Source organism: Balaenoptera borealis (assembly GCF_965194805.1).
Source record: "Balaenoptera borealis genome assembly, chromosome: 5".
NCBI lineage: Eukaryota > Metazoa > Chordata > Mammalia > Artiodactyla > Balaenopteridae > Balaenoptera > Balaenoptera borealis.
Window position 1 is genome coordinate 68,211,502 of NC_138862.1, and position 20,093 is coordinate 68,231,594.

The 20,093-nt window shown below is 36.0% G+C and overlaps 1 protein-coding gene across 1 annotated transcript in view; it reads right to left on the reverse strand.

Annotated features, from left to right (window-relative positions):
* KPNA1 (karyopherin subunit alpha 1) overlaps positions 1-20,093 on the reverse strand; it is a 76,508-nt gene that overhangs the window by 10,316 nt on the left and 46,099 nt on the right. Inside the window, exons 5-12 of the mRNA XM_082394931.1 lie at positions 18,508-18,602; positions 11,662-11,793; positions 10,546-10,634; positions 10,092-10,191; positions 9,377-9,540; positions 7,825-7,903; positions 4,041-4,166; positions 2,261-2,388 (exon numbers count right to left, since the gene is read on the reverse strand). Of these exons, the coding sequence (XP_082251057.1) occupies positions 2,261-2,388; positions 4,041-4,166; positions 7,825-7,903; positions 9,377-9,540; positions 10,092-10,191; positions 10,546-10,634; positions 11,662-11,793; positions 18,508-18,602 (913 nt within the window). The remainder of the gene's footprint in view (positions 1-2,260; positions 2,389-4,040; positions 4,167-7,824; positions 7,904-9,376; positions 9,541-10,091; positions 10,192-10,545; positions 10,635-11,661; positions 11,794-18,507; positions 18,603-20,093) is intronic.

Genomic DNA, 20,093 nt, shown 5'->3' on the forward strand with positions numbered 1-20,093 from the left:
GGAAGCATGGAGTCTTAACTACTGGACCACCAGGGAAGTCCCTACAGCTATTATCTTAATTCTGGCCATCACAGTATACTAAACTACTGCAATGGCATCTTAATTGCTCTCTTTCCTCTCCTCAAAACACTATCTTCTTGGGACTTCCCTGCTGGTCCAGTGGCTAAGACTCCACGCTCCCAATGCAGGGGGCCAGGGTTCGATCCCTGATTAGGGAACTAGAACCCATATGCTGCAACTAAAGATCCCACATGCCACAACTAAAAGATCCCACACGCAGCAACAAAGATCCTGCATGCCGCAATTAAGACCCGACGCAGCCAAATTAAAAAAACAAACAAAAAACCACTATCTTCTTCATATCACTCTCAATGTTAAAGACACTCCAGAGTCTTCCCAATACCCAAGATTAAGGCCTTCATCCCAGTTTTCAAAGTCCCTCAATTACTTAATTCCTCATCCCTGCAAAAGAATAACCTGTAGCAAGATTGATTTGCCTCTTCCAATAACATTTACTGTGCATATTCCCTCATGCTATTCTCTCTCCTCCAAAATTGCCAAATCTCTACCCAAATGTCAAGTTTCATCTCTTTCATGAAACTTTAACTCCAGGTAACATTCTTTATCCTTCATTTTTAAGAACCATAGTATGTATTAGCATTTGATTATATTTAACCTAAAATTATGAATACTTCCTAAGTTATTCTAACTGATTCTTGCATCTAAATCTTGTCTTCTCAACAATAAGCAGAAGCCCCACAGATGTCTTTTATCAGTAATAAAGACAGCTTATTTTCTATAATTTGGACTGTAATAGTTTTATAATAATCTTTCAAGATAACTCTTTACCCAGATAAGAAAAAACTGCTAGGAGACTGATAATTAACTCCCATTATTATAAATAGCTATGCTGAATAGTAAAAAGGGATAGTGGGAATTCCATTCCTCTCTAACAGAGCAAAATACCCCTGAATACTTTCTGATGAAAGATACCATAGTATTTTAAAATGTCTTTAAAATATGTACATGTACAGTTTCACTATTTCAATTAAGAAAACATATTTGGTATAAAATATAGTGACAATAATTATAAATCTGAATTTGAACATGAGACAACTATCAACTGTTCTAATAACTTCTATATTACTTCATATTACTGCCATCTGGTGGTGGCATACTTAAAAATCATAGTACCCCAGACTGGAACTTTGGAGGTTAAAAAAGACCCAATCCCATACAAATATGCTCTGAAGACCACTTGAAGTCCTCCTTGGCTAACCTATCCATGATGAACTTTACCGAAATAGCTACTGCATGTGTTAATCTATTTAAGTTGTATTATTTCAGGTACATACTTATATTCTGTAATCTTATTTTCTGATCAATTTCTGAAATCTTAGGACTACTTTACCTTCTCATGTTGAAATTTCCAACAGAGCACTAAAAAATCAGCATTGGTTGAGCACCTACATTTAACCCACAAAGCGACAACATCAGATGTAGCTATGTTTCCCCCATACTACTACATATATAGAAGGGGTTAATGCTTTAACACTCATTGGTAACCATCTTCTCCTCATTTGAATTCCCCAAAGAATGTTAACGCAGGCTAAGAGTCTAGGTTCCATTCTTCTTTTTTTTTTCTATCTGAAATACTGTATATATCCATAATTAACCATCTGATTATATGATGTTCCTTTGAGGAATTGATTCCTATCCATATTTATGCCTACTCAAGCCATTAAGATTATAAGTTGCTGCCCTAGGGGCCATTTAAGTCTCAAGCTAATACACAGACCTCTCCCTTTACTGAATAACATAGTCCTTTAGGAGACCTGCCTCTACTGAATTTGGCACTTTATTTTAAGGCATATCAATACATCTCTTTCAAGTCTGTCCAATTCTACTATTAACACATCTAAACTAGAAATAGCAAGAGTTAGCTATTAAAGTTAGACTCTAAGAATTCTACAAGTAACCTTCTAGACTACCCAAGATGTTTTTTGATCAAGCAGCTTGAGAGTAGGCTCAAGCCACCCCTATAAGTATTTCGATCGCCTCAAACCTCAACTATGCGTTCCTTCTCACATCCCAGAATTATCTTCAGCAATAGAATGGGAGCAATATAAGGAATCAAATATATGCTTGAGTCTAATTATGAAACTGAGAACAATCTTCCAAGAGGCTAGAGTTGAGCATTCTTAATTGGGAGACAGTAATTTTCCTTTAATTTACAAGACACTACTTGGCTAGTACTTACTTGATCTGTTCAGCTGATCCTCCAGAAGTTGCATTTGTGATGGCCCAAGCTGCTTCTTTCCTTGTCCGAAACTCAGCAGTTTGTAATATACTAATGAGGGCTGGGAAAATGTTGGCATCTATCACAGTCTGGAATGAAAAAATTAAATGGAAAGGGAAATTACAAGAGTTGTAAAACTGTTCATGACACTAATTATAACTTTTCAGCTAGCTTCACTAATGACACCCTTCCCCTGTTAAAAATAAACTGGAAGGAGTTAACTCCTCATTATCCCTAACCTTTTGGCTACACTTAGTATCACTAACAACATCCTCCCTGGAGTTTGTGACCTTGTAATCTCCTAGTTTTCTACCTGGGTTCTTTTCTCTTTTATTGTTCTCTCTTGTTCCACTCACCATAACAAATTATAAAAGTTCAATTTTCTTTCTTTTCCTCTGCCATTCTCATTTCTCTCATAGCATCCACTCTCACGTGTGTGCTCTACCTCTCCAGTCCACATTTCTCACTGGGGCCCCAGCCCAAGGTGGCTGACAGCTTAACATCTGCTAACCACCTTAAACATATTGTCTGCTCTTTGTATCAGGTCTCCTTTCAAACCTCTCTCATTTACAAAGGCTGTTTTTATATTTATTTATTTATTCATTCTAAATTCAATCAGTCACCAAGTCTCCTTTACATTCTCAATTCAGAATGTCCTAAGTCCATCTTTTCCTTTCCTTTAGCACTGCCACCATTCTATTCCAAGCCACCACCTCTCCCACACAGATTACCAGAATAGCCTTTAGACAGAGTACTTTGACTCAATCACTCTCATATACTACAGTAGTCTTCCTCAAATTGCTTTCTTCATGTTTCTCCTTAGCTCAAGAACCTAAAATGGGTTCATATCATTTCATTTATCAAAAAACTGAGGAATTCTATATGAGAGCCTGGTGGTAGCAGACAATAAAGTACAGCTGAAATCACCCTGATGCATGCTATAAAATGCCACAGTTATCAATCTCAGTCCCTGACAGCCTCCTGGGGATGACTAACCATGCTTTCGTGGTCAAGAACTCTTTCTATTACACCACTGAAGAAAGTCAGTAAAATTTAGTGGAAAGGTGCTTCATCTTGGTCCTGTCATTAACTAGAGGTATCCTTGAGCAAATCATTTTATTTCTCTGAGCCTCAGTTTCATCTTTAATTGAGAATGTTGGGTTAGATGACCTCTATGATTCCACTCAGCTCAAAGTCCCATACGTCTATGGTGTATCTTTTCCAACTCATTATTCCAGCCTTTCTCATGGCCTATTCTGAACCATTTGGCCCATGGCTTAGCCTTTCACTTGGATTACTCTCCCACTAATACAAGGACAAAAGTAAAGGGCAGATAACCATTTAGAGAAAACTGGGTCCCCAAAGAGTCATGAAAAACTGAAGCAATCCAACACATGGGTCCACTAGAAAAGAAATATTTTATTTGGCAAGAGTAAAGCCAATCTGTTTAGCATGAAGTCCATCAAAACATTTTGAAAATACAAGATACTATTTCTCAGATCTTGACAAATCATCAAATATTAAAGGCAAAGAGAAAAACCCAAGGCCTAAGTGTAAGTTTCAAAAGATTTAACCTCTATAATGTTGGATAAAAAAAGTAAGAAGTACACTAAATAAGACAACATTGGAAATTAGTGTTCTCCAATGCAATAATGAAAAATTATACATACTTTAAAGGCTGACTGAAAAAAAACCTTAACTAATAAAAATAGAGAAAAAAAGACAGGTGCTATGAGATTACCTGGATCTGTGCCCTATTTCCAGCTGTGATGTTAGATATTGTCCAACATGCTTCCTTTTTGATAGACTCCTTTGGGCTACTCAGCAAATGCAATAAACTCTGCAGAGCTGAGCAATTCAAAATTACCTAAAGAAAAAAGTTTGAAAATTTTACTTATTGTATTAATCCAAACTGAAGTAAACCTTTAACTCAAAGACTTTATTTTCGGAAAATACAGACAAAGAAATAACATCTCTCCTTGAAATTTTAGAAATAACTTTATCAAAGCAGTTTCATTATATACACTCACAACTGCTAAACATACTTAAATATGGCACAATATGCCTTATTCACTTTCCTATGCCTACAGCATATTAAAATGTCTTTTGGGTAAATGTATCAAGTGGCCAGAAATTCATAAGTGGTCTCAGATTTTTAAGTCTTCTGATAATTCTCTACCTGGAAGTCAAGGAATCAATACATGCTTAGTTAAGTATACCAGGTGCTTTATAGGATACAAAGATTAAAAGTATATGCCCCCAGCTATCAAACAGCTTACAAAGGTGAGGAAGATAAGACAAATATACATGAACAAGGAGATCTACTCTACCAGAAACTAAAATCATAAAGTTATAACGATTAAAATAATATGTGACAGGCTCAAGATCAATCACTGAACAAAAGAATAGGATATCTAGTCTAGAAATAAATACAAGTATTTATAAAGAATTAATAAGTATGTAATAATATTAATCCTTTCTTCCTCCAATGACTGGTAGTCTTATTTAATAGATGGTACTAGAATAAGGGGCAACTAGTTGAAAATTTTTAAAAAATCAATTCTTAACCCCAAACAGTTAGTAAAATAAATCTGCAACCTATTTAAAGAGTAAATATAAAAAAGAAACCATAAAGCAGAAGAAAATATTAGTTAATAGCTGGTTTGGGGACAGTGAAGGACTTTTCAAGCATAAAAACAATAGAAGAAATTATAGGGGAAAACTTAAAATTTCACCAAATGGAAATATTTGCATGTCAAAAACTCATATGAAAATTAAAATGCACACCACACAATGTGAAGAAGTAGTTGCAATGGAAAAAAGCATTGCTGTCTTTAATATGTAAATTGGTAAGAGAAACTACATTTTTAATAGAAAATTACCTCACAAAGTAACAAAAGAAGTGCAAATTAAAATGAAGCCAATTTTTGCCTATTAAATTAACTAAAAAAATAACAAAACTTGTGGTTTAACAGGTACAGTCTTTCCAAATAACAGTGTGAAAGACATCACAAAGCATTTTTAAATGCCAAAGATGTGGTGTGGAAGATAAGCATGTCAGAAGTTAAAGAATACCTGGGGAGGAGTAGTAAGGAAAAAAACACTTCATGGGAGGAGGTGGGGGGGAAACACCTTGAAACACAGACAGGATTTCATAAGCAAAGAAGAGGGAGGACACAGCAGACAGAAGGGTTAGAAATGAAAAAATGCTGAAATGGTTCTTTATCTCACAGGCATTAAAGAAGCTCATTGTTTCTAGGAGGAAAATAATATGAACAGAGTTATTTTAGGAAAGATTAAGCTGTTATTAGGAAGAATACACTGAGAGGGGTAAATGCCTGGGAGAGCAGGAGGATGAATAAGATAGGTACAGCAACAACCCCTGCATGTGAGAAAACAGGGCCCAAACTAAGGTAATCAGATGTGGATCTAGAAACACTAAGAATCAGTAAGACCTGCTGACTTGCTATACAAAGTGTGAGAGATGGAGACACCAAATATGACTGCAAAGTTTCAAGACTGGGTGAACAGTTGTACCATTAACTGAAATGGGAAAAACCAAGACGAGAAGGCGAGACAGGTACTGGAGACATGGGACTGGAACTTGAGAGAGGTTGGAACTAGATGTATAGGTTCAGAACTTCATTTATTCAGTAAATATTTTTTGAGTCTCTATACATTGTGCCAGGGACTATTGTAGAAGCAACAAAAATGAACAAGAATGACACAGTTCCACCTCTACAAGCTTACAATCTAGTAGACAGTTACATTACAGTGTGGTAAGTGCTATGATGGATGAAACAAAACAAGGAGCACCTAATTTAAGAGTCAGCTTCTCGGAGAAAATGTTAATAGCAAGACTTGAAGAATGAAAAGGCATTAGTGGCAGAGTGAGGATTTGTGTGAGGGGCTGGTCAGAACAGGGACGGGGATGGAAGCATATGTTCCATGCAGAGGGAAGCAAGCCATGGGTTAAATCTCAGAACTGAGTGTGGTCATAGCTAATACAGCGGAACAAACATGGCAAAAGCACAGAGCATGGCATGGGAGGGGGTAGATAGAAACTTTTTCTGAATAGCAAATATACCAATATGGTTTTAAAATTCAGAAAATAAAAGGGACTATACAGTTAAAAGCCTTCTTTCCATTCCTATACCCCAGCTACCTGGTTCTCCACAGAGACAACCAATGTTATTAGTGTCCTGTGTATGCTTCCTGAGAAATTTTATGCAAATACAATCAAAAACATACATTGTTTTCTTCTCCTCTCCTCCCTGCCCATTTTTTACACTAATAGTAATATATCCTACATACTATTCTGCCCCTTGTTTTTCTTTTTAAACAACAGAACCTAGAAACCTTTCCATATTGCCTATTAGCTTCTTCATTCTGTTGCACAGCATTTCATTATACAGGTGCCAGATTTTAAAGGATCTTAAACACTGTCCAAGGACAATAGGGGGCCATAAAAAGATTTTAAGAGAATGACACGATGAAATCTGCATTTTACAAGCATCCTTCTAGTGATATGGGAATGGTACAAGAAATGTCTGAACTAAGCACTGCAAGGAATGAGTAGAAATGGCAATCATTAGTGACTGATGAGAAAGGTGGCAGAAAGGGAATAATCAAACTAATGTCCAGGTTTTTGGCTTGGGTAACTGTTGGGGCCATTCACTGAGACAGGAACATAAATAAGCAGAGGTCCAGATACACCAGGAAAAATAATGAGTTCCCTTGTGGACAGAATAAATTTAAAGTTAAATATTAAGTGTTAGAAGACACCTGAGAACAAATTCAGTCTCCTAATTTTAGAGATTAGAAAAGTGAAGACATTAAATGTCTTGCTGAAAGTCAGAGCTGGCTAAGAAAGCGCTAAGGCTAAAACTAATCCCCTCCAGGGGATAATCCCATAAACAGAAAAGAACAGGTAAAGGAACTTGCTAAGGAGAAATAAATGGTCAATGAGGCAGAAGACCCAAAATACTTCAACACCACAGAAGCCTAGGAAGATAATTTTAAAGATGATGCCAATGCATCTGAGAGATCAAGAAGAAAAATGGCTAGAACAAACCACTGTGAGTGATGTATCTTGATATAAAATTTGAATGGAATAGAAGGTGACATTAAGAACTAGGAGGGAAGATACTTCTCACATAGGAAACTTACTGTGTACAAAAAGGAGGAAGCCATCAGGGAAGATAAGATGAAGAAGACAGAAAGGATGCTACTAGAGGCTTCTAATGCTCACAAGAACCCCTTCAAGTAGAAGTAGTGGGAAATAAACCGAACCAAAAGGATAAGTTACACCATAGGGGAACCCAAAATTGCCACAAAGCAATAGGTCAAGACAGAGATAGTGAAGGTATTGAAAGTAGCTGCCAAAGCCAACACTTTTAACAAACATTAATGAAACAAGGTATCATTTCTCCCCATGGAGTTAAATACTGTAACAGAAACATAATCATGAGGGGTCAATCTGCTATTTCTGAAAGAAAAAAGAAATAGTTACCATTTATTCATACCTGTGTCTGAATATCATCGCCTGTGACAATGTTTCCCACAGCTCGCAAAGCAGGAGAAACCACTTTATAATCATTATGCCTGCAACCATAAAAAGAAGCATCATATCCAACAGTTCTATCTTTAATCTCTTTTCCTTAGGGCTGAAACCCAAAAGAAATTAATATGTGATCGGTCCTTGGAGCAGAAAGGTACCTATGGTGGTTATTAAAGGAACCCTATCATAATGAGGAAATGTTTTTGGTGTCCCAAGAAAGGCTGTCTTTCCTTTTGTTTAGTATTTTTGGATAAAAACTACAAATCTGTTCTAATAACCCTTCCCAGGTATTCAATCACCTGGAGTCCAAGTTTTCCCTCTCATTCATTAATGCAGGTTTCATTTCCTCTTTACTTGGTCTCTATGGTTGCTGAGATAATGGAAAGAGATAGTAACATTTATACAGCACTTTTAAGTTTTACAAATCACTTAATTTTCACAGGAATAAAAATATATCAACAGTTGAGCTAACTTGAAAATGGAAGCCAGGCTTCATACTTCAAATAGTAGACTCTTTCTACTAAACCTCAGCTGACTTACTGGTCTGAAAAACCCCTCCACAAATCTTTTATATATCTGAAGACAGATATTAAGTCTTGATTTCAGGCTAAATAATATCCTTTAACTTTCCTTAAATATCTTATTTTCTCTCCCCTTTAATGAGATTGATCACTCTTCTCAAAACTATGCCAGTTTCTCCACATTTAAGATCCGATGACTAAAAAGAAGTGGTTAAAATATTTAGTAATCTAGAGACTAAAGAGTACAAAAGGTTACTCTCCCAGATTCTGAATGACGTACTTCTGAGTCCTCCAGCATTACATTGCTTTTAATTCATAACAGCATTATGCCGCTGATCTGTACCCAGTCTATAACCCCAGAGTTTTATATTCTATATATTATACTATCTAATTCATTCCACATGTCATCTTTGGGGCAATGTTTCCTTGCATCTACTTTGTTCTTACTCCAATAAATTTCACATGGCTTGTAATTATACTGTTTCCCCATTATGTTATCACTCTAATTTTTTTCTTCGATATTATTTTCTAAAAATTTGATTAATACAGTCTCAAATTATTTATGCCATCAGTAAATCTTCCACTTCATAAATGAAAGGCATCACAAAGAGATATAGCAAAATAAAATTCAAAGTCTGACACCAGTCTAGGTTAAGCTCTAAATGAGACAAAAAGATGAAGAAATGACTGTTTTTAGTGGCAGTGTGCCTTCTGCTATCCAGTGGTTGGTCTCAGGTCATTAACCATGAGCTAGAATTACACAGATCAAAGTTTTCCAAATGTTTCTGCTAAAGGGCTGCTTACAGCAGAAGAGTGAGAGGTTCTTTATAACCCTCAAAACAATCAAACAAACAGATGTGACATGAGTATAAAAAAGTAACAAAAGACAGTAGCCTAAAGCACAATAAATCAGTATAATGCATTAATATTTGAGTATCAGCAACTAGAAAACTAATATGAGAGACAAAAGAACAGACACACTTTAAGATATCTTACATCAGCAGCTCCACAAGTCTCCTACATACTCCTGCATCAATGACTGCTTGAATTTTATCATTGGGTCCATCTGATAGATATGAGAGGGCCCAGCAGGCATCAGCCAGTACATCAGTGTCACTGACAAACAGCAACCAGGAAAGCACATTCAGACAGGGGGAAACCTATAAAGGGAAGATGATATGATTATGAAATTAAACAGAATAAAAGCAAGAAATGAGGGGGGAAACTCCAGAGAGCAACCAGGCACACACCTGGTGACTTCCGGTGTGATTAATACTTCTGGAGATGGAGCAGTAAGTGGCCAAGTGACATTTCCATCTTTGGGAATGCTGTCAATAACCTTGCAGTTTACTTTGATGAGGTAGTCAGAGCCCAAGGAAAACAATTTCAAAGAGCAAAGTTTAATATATACCAATTCTCAGAGTGAGATTCCTTGTCAAAACACTCTTTGTGGATCAGAGAGGTAAAGGAATTCTCCTAAGTGTTAAAGCTAGGAAATTCTGCATTTTAGATACTTTGTTACAAACAAAAAATGCCATGTTTTAAGAGTAATTCAGAGCTTTTTAAAGGCAGTGAAAATTTATTCCAAATTCAAACAAAAAGACCTCTTTTTCTAGAAACAAATTATTCTCTTTCTATTCACATTAATATTGGTCCTTAGACTCTTTTAACTGTACTTTTTCTGCCAATTTCCCACAAGCATAATCCTTACCTTTGCAAATTCTGGAGGGGGACTTTTCCCTCTACAGAGATTAGACAAAGCCCATACTGCATTCCGGGTCATGGTCAGGCGATTTTGCTTTGAAAATAACCTATAAGCATAATGATGAAATGGTAAATGATATAATGGGCATTAATTCTCTGATGGCATAATATAAATATTTAACCACTTAATGCTATTGATAAAAAGATGTCTTCAAACAGCTCTTCTCCACAACAATAAAGCTTAGTTAATTCTAACACAAGGAATTCAAAATTTTGGCACTTGAATAAGATAGGATGCCCAAGGAAATGATCTGAACAAGTTAGTAAGAAAACATCTGTAATGAAAAGTAACAGTAGGAAATCCAAAATGATTTCCAAAGATGCACTGCTTTCTGAGGAACTTCCCGTATTTTTATTACTCACAAAAAAAAAAAAAAAGAAAAGAAGAAAAAGAAACTTACTGCAGCAGAGGCGGAAGAATATTGCAGTCTAAAACATAGTCCCTGCACATGGTACTATCTCCAGCAATGTTGCCAAGAGCCCAGACTGCCTGTGAAAGAATTATTCATTAATGACAGGCTGTAGAGTTTAATTTTCACATAATTCTTTCAAAAAAGATGCCAACATATCACAATAACTCTTTACAAAATTATACAGTAGTTAATCAACATATTATACATGGACATTAACTATTAAAACCCCTAAGTTCACTCAACAGGGAGTCAAATGAAAAAGTTGTGGGATTGGTGGAAAAAGATCAATACTATTATATAAGTATACATGTGAATACTCATGGGAGTAAACTTATTAAAAGGAGGTACCAGTTCTTATACATATTCTTAATCTTAGGGGCCCCTCCCCTTAAGTAACATTCCATACAGCCCTTGGAACATAGCAGAGATCCGAATGGCTTACTCAGCTGATTACAAATGTATTTTAAGCTTGCTTACAAAAGAAAACAGTGAGCCAAGAATTTAAGAGCAATCAAAACGCAGAAAACTTTACTCAACTTTTGGGGGTGATGGATATATTAATTATCTTGACTGTAATGACAGTTTCATGGGTATATACGTATGTCAAAACTTATCGTATTATACACTTTAACCATATGCAGTTTACTGTAGGTTGATTATACCTCAATAAAGCTGTAGAAGAAAGTCATATTCATTTAGTAATGATTTATATTTATGAATTTGACAAACTTTGCAGTAATTAAAATTTCACGTTTTCTAAGTGATTTTCTGCACAAAAGTGGCAAAGACTTGCTACGTCAATCAACACTAGAGATTACTACAAGAAAAAACTCAGTAACTGCTTACATGGTCTAAAATGTATATCTATAGGACTTAAAGAATTTCAGGGTTGGAAGGGAAAAATGGTTTTATGTTTCTAGGAGAAATTCTGCCTATATTCACTATGAAATTTTCTATTTTGGTTAAGTTTAGATTTCTCGAACACTCCCTGTGATGAACCATGGATTGTCATATCCAAGCGGTAAAACTGAGACTCTGAATATAAGACTGAAGGGAAAAATTGTACTCTTTGACCTGCTTCTCTTTACTTGTTTCATTTTTTACCTGCTCCTGGACATCTTCAAACTCTGAGCTGAGCAACTCTATGAAGATAGGCACAGCTCCTGCCTGAATCACAATCCGGGTCTGAAGAGAATTTCCTGAAGCAATATTTGTCAGTACCCAAGCTGACTCAAACTATAAAGATAAAAATAATTTCATTATCTTATTAGAATTTAATAGCTTGTTTACTTATAACAATACGGTTTTCTGTGCATGAAGAAAAGAATCTGAGATCATTATTTACACATAATCTATCAGGTCAATACCATATTAATTTTAAATGAAGAATTCCTGAAGAAATAACCTTAGCCTAGAGGAATACTCAGGGTGTATAAAATTTCAGATCAAGACAGAGCTGACATGAGACCGTAAGAAGAATGAGGGAGTGCTTCATATACTGACATGGAATGATCTCCCAAGATATAAATGGAGGAAAAAGAAAAAAGAAAAACAATGTACATTAATATGGTACCATACTGTATTTTCCAAAAGGGTTAAGAAGGAATATATGCATTAATTTACTTACTGCACAGAATATCTCTTGAAGGAGCCACAATAAACTGTAAATACTTGTCACTTACATAGAGAGCTCGAGGTGAATGGGAAACAAGTATGGGAAGGATAGGCACTTACAGTAAAGCCTTTATGTACCTTTTGGCCTTAAACCATGTTTATTATCTAATAAAAATAAAATTAAATAATTTCTATAAAATGGGCAGAGCGAAATGGGGAAAGAATAAAACTGTAAAATGTGTAAAATATAGGCAGAGTGAAAAAGGCAGAAGACAATTTAAATGATAAGTAGTCCAAAAGGAGTTAACAGGCATACAACTAACAGAAATGGCAACTTCAGAGCATAAGAGCTTCCAATAAATTAGAAGTCTCCAAACCAAGGCACAGAGGTAAGACTTCTTTAAAAAGAGCATTCTTAAAGGTTGATAAACTGGTAAACAGTACGAAGGAAATTATGGCCAACAAAAAATACAGCATGTTATTAATTCTACACATCTCTACAGTAACTTGACTCTTTAGCCTAATATGATGAAATCCAAGAATGACCTCTTAAAATCCAAGAATGAACTCTTATATTACCATTCTATTTAGAGTCCTTAATTAAACTTTAGTTTTGTTTCCTTCTCCTGTTCTGTCTTCTATTTAATATTCTTTAATGAAGCACATATTGCGGGGGGGGGAAATTCCGTGACGTGCCCCTTGAATGAGAAATCAATAAAAAGTCATCAAAAGATGGAGCTGTGACTTCTTTAAGCTTTTGGGTCAATTGAAAGGCAGTTGTCATATGGAAAACTAAATCATCAATCACTTGGGGTACAGGAAAATGAAAGAAATGGGAAGACAATCTGATTAGCCCAGTCCAAAACTACATGAATGATAGTAAATTTATAGCAGAAGACACTTAAAGAAGGGATATTCAAAGAAACCTAAAATTTGATATACAGAAGTGAAATAAAGTGGTCTGATAGCTAGTTAGGACACTGATATTACAGCAGCAGGGAGGACAGCCTAGGAGCACCACAGTTAAACATTTTTTTGCCTGATAACTCTTTGCTATAAGAGAAGTTCAGGAGACTTTTAAACACTGAGTATCACAAAATAAAAACTCATATCACCTCTGTAATTAAATTACTACTCAAACCAATGTTCAAACCCTTTTCAATCTGTCTGAATTGAAACTTGGCATTTATACAGTACTTTATATTTTCAAAGCATTATTCACATACTCTCAGGTGTTCCTTACAACAACCCAGAGAAGCCTGGCTTTTCTAGTTTATGAATGAGGAAACTATCAGAAAAAGATCCAATGATCACTAATGATTTGAGTAATGTCAGTCAAAGAGAGCTAGATTACAGCCTCCTAATCTAGTAGGCTTATGGCCCCAACCATAGTTTCCTCTCTGAAACACACCTGTAACACTGACAAGAGTCTTCCAATTGCTGGCAGTTTTGGTATCTAGGGCAAGAAATTTCAAATAATGATACGACAGATTATTTAGGGTATGCTAAAAGGAAAACACAGTTCACCTAAAATGTAGCTTTTTTTGCTTACTAGGAAAATGAACTAGTAAAAGAGACATATGAAGTGGGTACGAAAGCAAACTTTCCTACAAGAAGAAAGGCTCAAAGTTCAACAGAGTCATCAGCATCTGAGACCATGTCAAAAAAATGAAAACTTTGAGGAAAAGCAACCTGTGAAGAATGAATAAGATCAGCATACATAGCAATCTATATCAAAGAGAAAAAGTTTTGCAGTGAGATTTTGATGCAAAAGAAATGGTGACAATAAACTGAGTAGATAAAGGATATATTAAAGAGTTATCAATGAGAAGAAATTAGAGTAATAATTGCTAACAGAAGTCAAACTGCTGTTTGTCTAATGAGGTTTAGCCCCAAAGGTCTCCCAGAAAAAGAGAGATTTCCAGATGCCACTGAAATGAATAAAATGGAGAAGCAAAACAAAATAGAGTGACAATGATTAGGAGGATGGAGAATAAGTAAATAATAGCCAGAACATGAATGGAAGAAAACTGGAAATTAGAACTTCTCAACAAAAGAAGAATGTACCAGAGTTATGTTTATCACTAAGAAGTACATAACGATTATAACCTCTGAATGCAAAGAAGATTCAAGGTCTCTCTTGGTAAGAATGGAAATCAGAAAGTAGTTTTTGCCATTACTGGGGAAAGAAGTAGATGAATAACTATAACCAGAGGGCCAGTGAAAACTCAAATCATATTCATGGATTAATGAGGCATTAAAACACATACACACACACGGTGTTGATTACTGTGATGTTTACCTTGTAAAAACTTATCAAGCTCTATTTGTGCAATTTTCTATACCCATGTGTATATGTGTGACATGAGAAGGAGGCGGGAGGAGAGAGAGTGAGAGATAGAAACAGAGAAACAGAGAGAGAGAGAGAGAGGCAGAGAGAAAGAGAGACTGAGAATTCCTCATGGGTATAGACCCCTATTAAAGTGTTGGAAGAAGCAACTTTCAAATGTGTTTAATATGTAAGTATGTTTTTAAAAAACTGGTTGTACTTTGAACTATGTAGTTTCTCTTTCACTGGGTATCGCAGTCTTTATTCATTGAGTGGGGTGAACATTTCCGTCTCAGGTCCCAGACTAGATTTTAACATGAAAGAGAGTTGTGAAATGGGAATGTCCAGAGTTGATACCAAAAACAACTGCATAAAGTTATAATAGAAATGGCCAGAAAAGGTAATTTAAGTAACCATGCAACTCAAGAAAAACTCAGCAACATGATGAAATGAAAAAAACTTAAGAAATGGTATCACCTGAAGTAGTACCCAAAATTATTATAATCTTTACTCCTCTTTGTTGTTTTAAACTACTATATTCTTAGTGTTCCAAGAATGGCATCATGCAAGGAAACAACCTGTCGTGCAGCTGTGATTGCTTATAAATTGTAATTCCACTATTATTTTTCACTGTCCAGAACTTTCTAAATAAGGCTACAACTGAAACCTGAAGGGCACGCTGAAGATTTTGGTATGTTCTCTCTTTCCTTTCTCAATCTCTACCTTCTGGTGCTCAGTTCCTTAAAATAAGGAAAATGAGAATCCAAAACTGAAGTACTTCTGACCTCCTATCAAGTTTCCCACTCCAGGTTGAAGTACGCCTGGTTCCCTTTCTCCATTTGGATCAGGACTCTGTTGCTGGCCACTTTGCCGGTTCCACTCTGGTTCCTAGCAAATGCCAGGCTCACCTGGAGAGCAAGTGAAAAGAGAGGCTCACATCAGAAAAATAAATCCAGATATCAAACTCTGCAGAGAACAGTGCCTGAGTCATCTGAGCAACCTTTTAAGATAGGTAGAGGGATCAATGAAGATGGGGAAAAAACATAGGAAGATGAAGGCTTAACTGCAGTTTACCACATTAAGCTTTTAGTGTGGACAAGAAAGGTAGAAATGGGAAAACTAAACCAATTTAATTCAAATTTACAACTTTAAGAGGAGTATCTATTTAATGACTGGAACTAGGAGGCAATTTACTTATTTCTAGCTATTTTTATAAGCTTCTATAAGAAGGTTTGGGAATACACCATCTCAGCACTGCAAAGGACAGTACAAAGATGTTGAACCTGGACTCAAAAAAACAAACCAAGTGGGCCCAGGGAATACACCATAAGGCAGACCAATCTCATGTCAAGGCTCTCATGTATGGCTGAGGCCTACATGTCACTGTGTTTGAGAATGCTGTTAGTTAAACGGCATACTCGGCTTCCGAAGTCCTAGATTCCACCCATATTCATCTCATTTGAGGGCAAGTGAGTATCTAGGTAGCACTGCCAAAAGCAGGCATTTTTATCTCCCTGGTTTGCAGTATCCCACTGATAAGGAAAGCCAGAAAGAAAGTGAAGAAACCCTTCACTAGGATTCACAGTTCTTTATCTATGGAATGAAGGGATTAAGTTTATCCAGTGATTTATTATTGACTTTAGCTATCATGACTACATATTATTACTCTTTCTAGAAGAGAAATGGCAAACACCCCACTCCAAAGACACACTATTCAAATTTCTAATAAGCAGGTAGGAATATCATGGATAACTCACATCCTAGCGCTCTCCAAGAAGACAGAGGAAGGAATACCCTCCAAGCTTCCCAGAGCATGTCTAATTATTTAACAATGAAGTCTCCTGGCTCTAAGGTCTCCATCAATATATTTGCTCCTCCTGCTTCTGGGGTAGTCAAGGTTACCCATTAGTCACACTGGAGAAAGAACACCATATTGTGCTTAAATGCACACAGAAGAAAAGCTGGGGATGATGACCTTTATATAATAAACAGGTTTGTTATCTCTAGAGTCTTTGGATCGCTAAGGTGAAAATCATGAGGTGGTCACTTCCAGAGGAATCATTTCTCAATCTTTCAGCCTAATTATTAGTTAGGCTGCACAAGGGTGGAATCTGAGAATTCTGATAGAAGCAAATTAGAGATTTCTGAAGGCTTTCATCTTCAGATGTGTTAAGATACAAACTCTGGGATTACAAAATCAAAAATGATGTAGAATTTACAAGTGTTAGCCAGGAGAGGGCACTGTCTGAGAGAATATACTGTGCTCTTTAGGGAATACTGGAGAAGGTAGGGATGGGGAAAGACCAAATTCTCTGACACTTTTCATTTTAGGACTAGAAAGTTATACCATCTTCCTTTAACACATTAAGGAACTGGACCTCTGCAACCACCTACTAAAAACTGCTAAGTCCAGGAGTAAATTTAATATCTCTGAATTACTCTCATTGTCAGAGACAGGATAGAAACATACTTCCACATGAACAAAATGATAATTTTCCCTACCTCCCTCTTCCTACAAAGCTTTTCAAATGATAAACTGCAGTAAGGCTCTTCATTTGGTCCCTTTGATTCTCTTGACAGGTTGCTTAAGGGGCTCAGGCTCTGTTCTCTGCAGTATTGGTTGTCTGGATTTCCTTTTTTTCTGAGAAAAGTCCTCTTTCTTTGCTCTCTAGGTGAACCTGATTATTTTCCAGGTGTCTGGTGATCCTGGCCTTAGATGGGGACCAGAATTACAATCCAGGAAGCAGCCAACAAAACAGAATCTTAATTCAAATGAACTTGGGGATTAGTAAATGTCAAACTGGAGAAGAAAAACTGATGGGACACTGAAGTACTCTACCTTTTCTGGACTTCCTGTTTTTCCTCTGGAAGGAACTCATCACCGCAACAAAGAGAGTAAAAGAGAGAGAAGGATGGGATGGGAGGAAAGGAGAGAAAATATCAAGACAAAGCATCAAGTCTTATGAATTATCAATAATGCTCTGGACAGTAAGGAACCTGGGGAGAGGAGCTGGTACTTATACTTATAAAGATGCCCCAGTCCTTATTATACCCTTAAAGTAAGGCAAAGGTAAACATGGGGGTGAAAGTTATCTTTATGATTAACTTGTTATTAGCAAATATTTACTTGGAAAAATAACCCCATTCTGCAATCTATATAGGACCTAACCAATCTTTATAGTTGCAGAATCTTTCTAAAGGGCCTGAGCCACTCAGATTAGATCCTACAAGTGAGAATTTAGGAATCACAGGTATTTGTTAAAGAATAACTCAGAAATTATTCGGTTGTTTACTCCAAGGAAGTCTAGCTACTGAATTACTTAATTACCAGTTTACTTAAGATCCAACTCTATTCAGGAACAATATAGTATTTTTAAATTTCTAGATAACTCCCAAAATGAGAGTCAGTTGATAGTTGGTTCTTTTTACTGTAAAAATTATCTAATCCAGAAGCTGTAGAATTTTCTCTTGGAACCCCTATACAACAGTACTAATACAGTAAATTAACATAGGAGAAAGCACACACATTCCCAACAAGGCTACATCCTTGTCAGCTCTTTTGGGGTGGGGCCGGGGGTGGAGGGGAAGGATTAATTAGTACCAGGTTTGGGGATCAGTGAGTCTCTGATCTAGCCCATGTTACACAGCCCTGAGAAACCCAACCAGTACAATCTAAAAGTCCTTCAAAACCAAATTTTACATAGTCCACACTTAGGTCCTTATAATGGCTCCTCTACTGCAAACAATTCCCTACCAGATAAGTATGATCCATAGTCATCATAAAATAATCTTTTACATGACTAAAAGTAACAAGAATTTTAAAGAGTAAAACCAAGGGCCTGGATGTTAACAAAGCTATCAAAGCAGCTTGCAATGTGGTTGTCAGGAACATCAGTATCAAAAAATTAACCCTTCATATAGATTAAAATAAGTAAGAAATCTGTATACAAAATGTAACTTTGTAAAGGGAATTAAGATATGAGGCAAGAAATGAAAATGGTCCGCACCTGCAATGTACAATTCTCTTTTCGTTTGAGGAACTCCACAAACCTGGCCACTACTCCTGGTGCGCTGATGACTTCATCAATAGGAGGATTAGGTTCTGTCTCCCCATAAAAATAAAAGGAAAGAAGAAAAATAATCCTTTGATTTCAAGACAAGGACTTTATAAAGCTCAAACTTACTTCATAATATCCCTCCCTCCATTTTTAGCAACTCTTTCATGTTGTAAATCTAAAACAGAAAAAAAATGTAAAACTGAGTTCAGTCACTTTGAGACTACGGTAGCTTAAAAGATTTCATAATAAGGGAAGCCTTAACATGGAAATATGATGGGCAGAATTCTTACAAATTAAAACTACTGCCTCTACTATTTTAGAAAACTTAGAAAGTATGGGGAAAAACATCAAAAGACAACCACTGTTATTATTTTGGTATACTTACTTCTAACCCTTTTTCTGTGTATGGGTTTTAAGTCTCTTTTTTATTTAACATAAATTGTCCGAAGAAACTGGATTAAGAGATTCTGTGCTTGCAGGATCTAATTTTACTGCTGTAGTGATAAGTAGGAGTCAGCAGAAATTCACTAAGAATGACCTGCCAAATTAATCTCATTTTCATTTATGACAATAGAGTATCTTATAAATAAAGTCATTCAATAGAAACTTGTTGGGCAAATAGATAAGAAATGTCCTAAACAATTAGCACTGTAATTTCAGCAAGACATTTGACAAAGTTTTTGATGACATTCATGTAGCTACACAAGAAAAATGGCAGCTGGATTACAGTACTACTAGGGACTCTTAGCTAAGTCAATGGCCTTACTGGGAAGAGATGACTAATGATTCAATGTTAATTTGCAGAAAGCTCTAGTGACATGTTCTTTGCCTGGTTCAATATTTTTATCAACCATTCATATAAACACAACAAATAAATTTGATGATGACAATAAAAATGAAGTAGTTAACATGCTAGATTACAGAAACAGCATATAGAAAGAATAACAATAAGCCAAAGATGGCAATAAAACAGGGATAAAGCAAAATTCAGCTTTTAGATTTTTTTAAAGCAATTTAAAAAAATCCACATGACTTCACAGACGAAACCTAAAAATACTTCTAAAAATAGTTCATAAAGAAAAGTACTAGGGAGTATAGACTGCTGAAAATGCAATGAAACATTACTATGCCATAACTACCAAAATAAATGATGCTAGCCTGGAGTACATTATTGGAATGTATAGTTTCAGGACAAGGAAGGCAATCTCTCACCACACCTTAGAGTAATAAGAATGCATCTGGAGTACTGTAGTCTAATTATCACATTTTAAGAGGAATGGCTGGCAAACTAGAATACATGCAGGAAAGCAGCAGAGTGTTGAAAGGCCTTGGAAAACCACATTATCTGAGAAACCTTTTTAGAAGAGTGAGGAGGGTAATATGATAATGGCCTTCAGCTATTTTTAGCAGGTTGTCAGGCAAAAAAACAATTATTTTTTGCTCTGGTGGTAGGTTTTCTTTCCAGTTAACCTCAAGGGATATATTAATTTATCACTAATGACTCCAAACAACCATAACTTACTACGCGGGGGAGG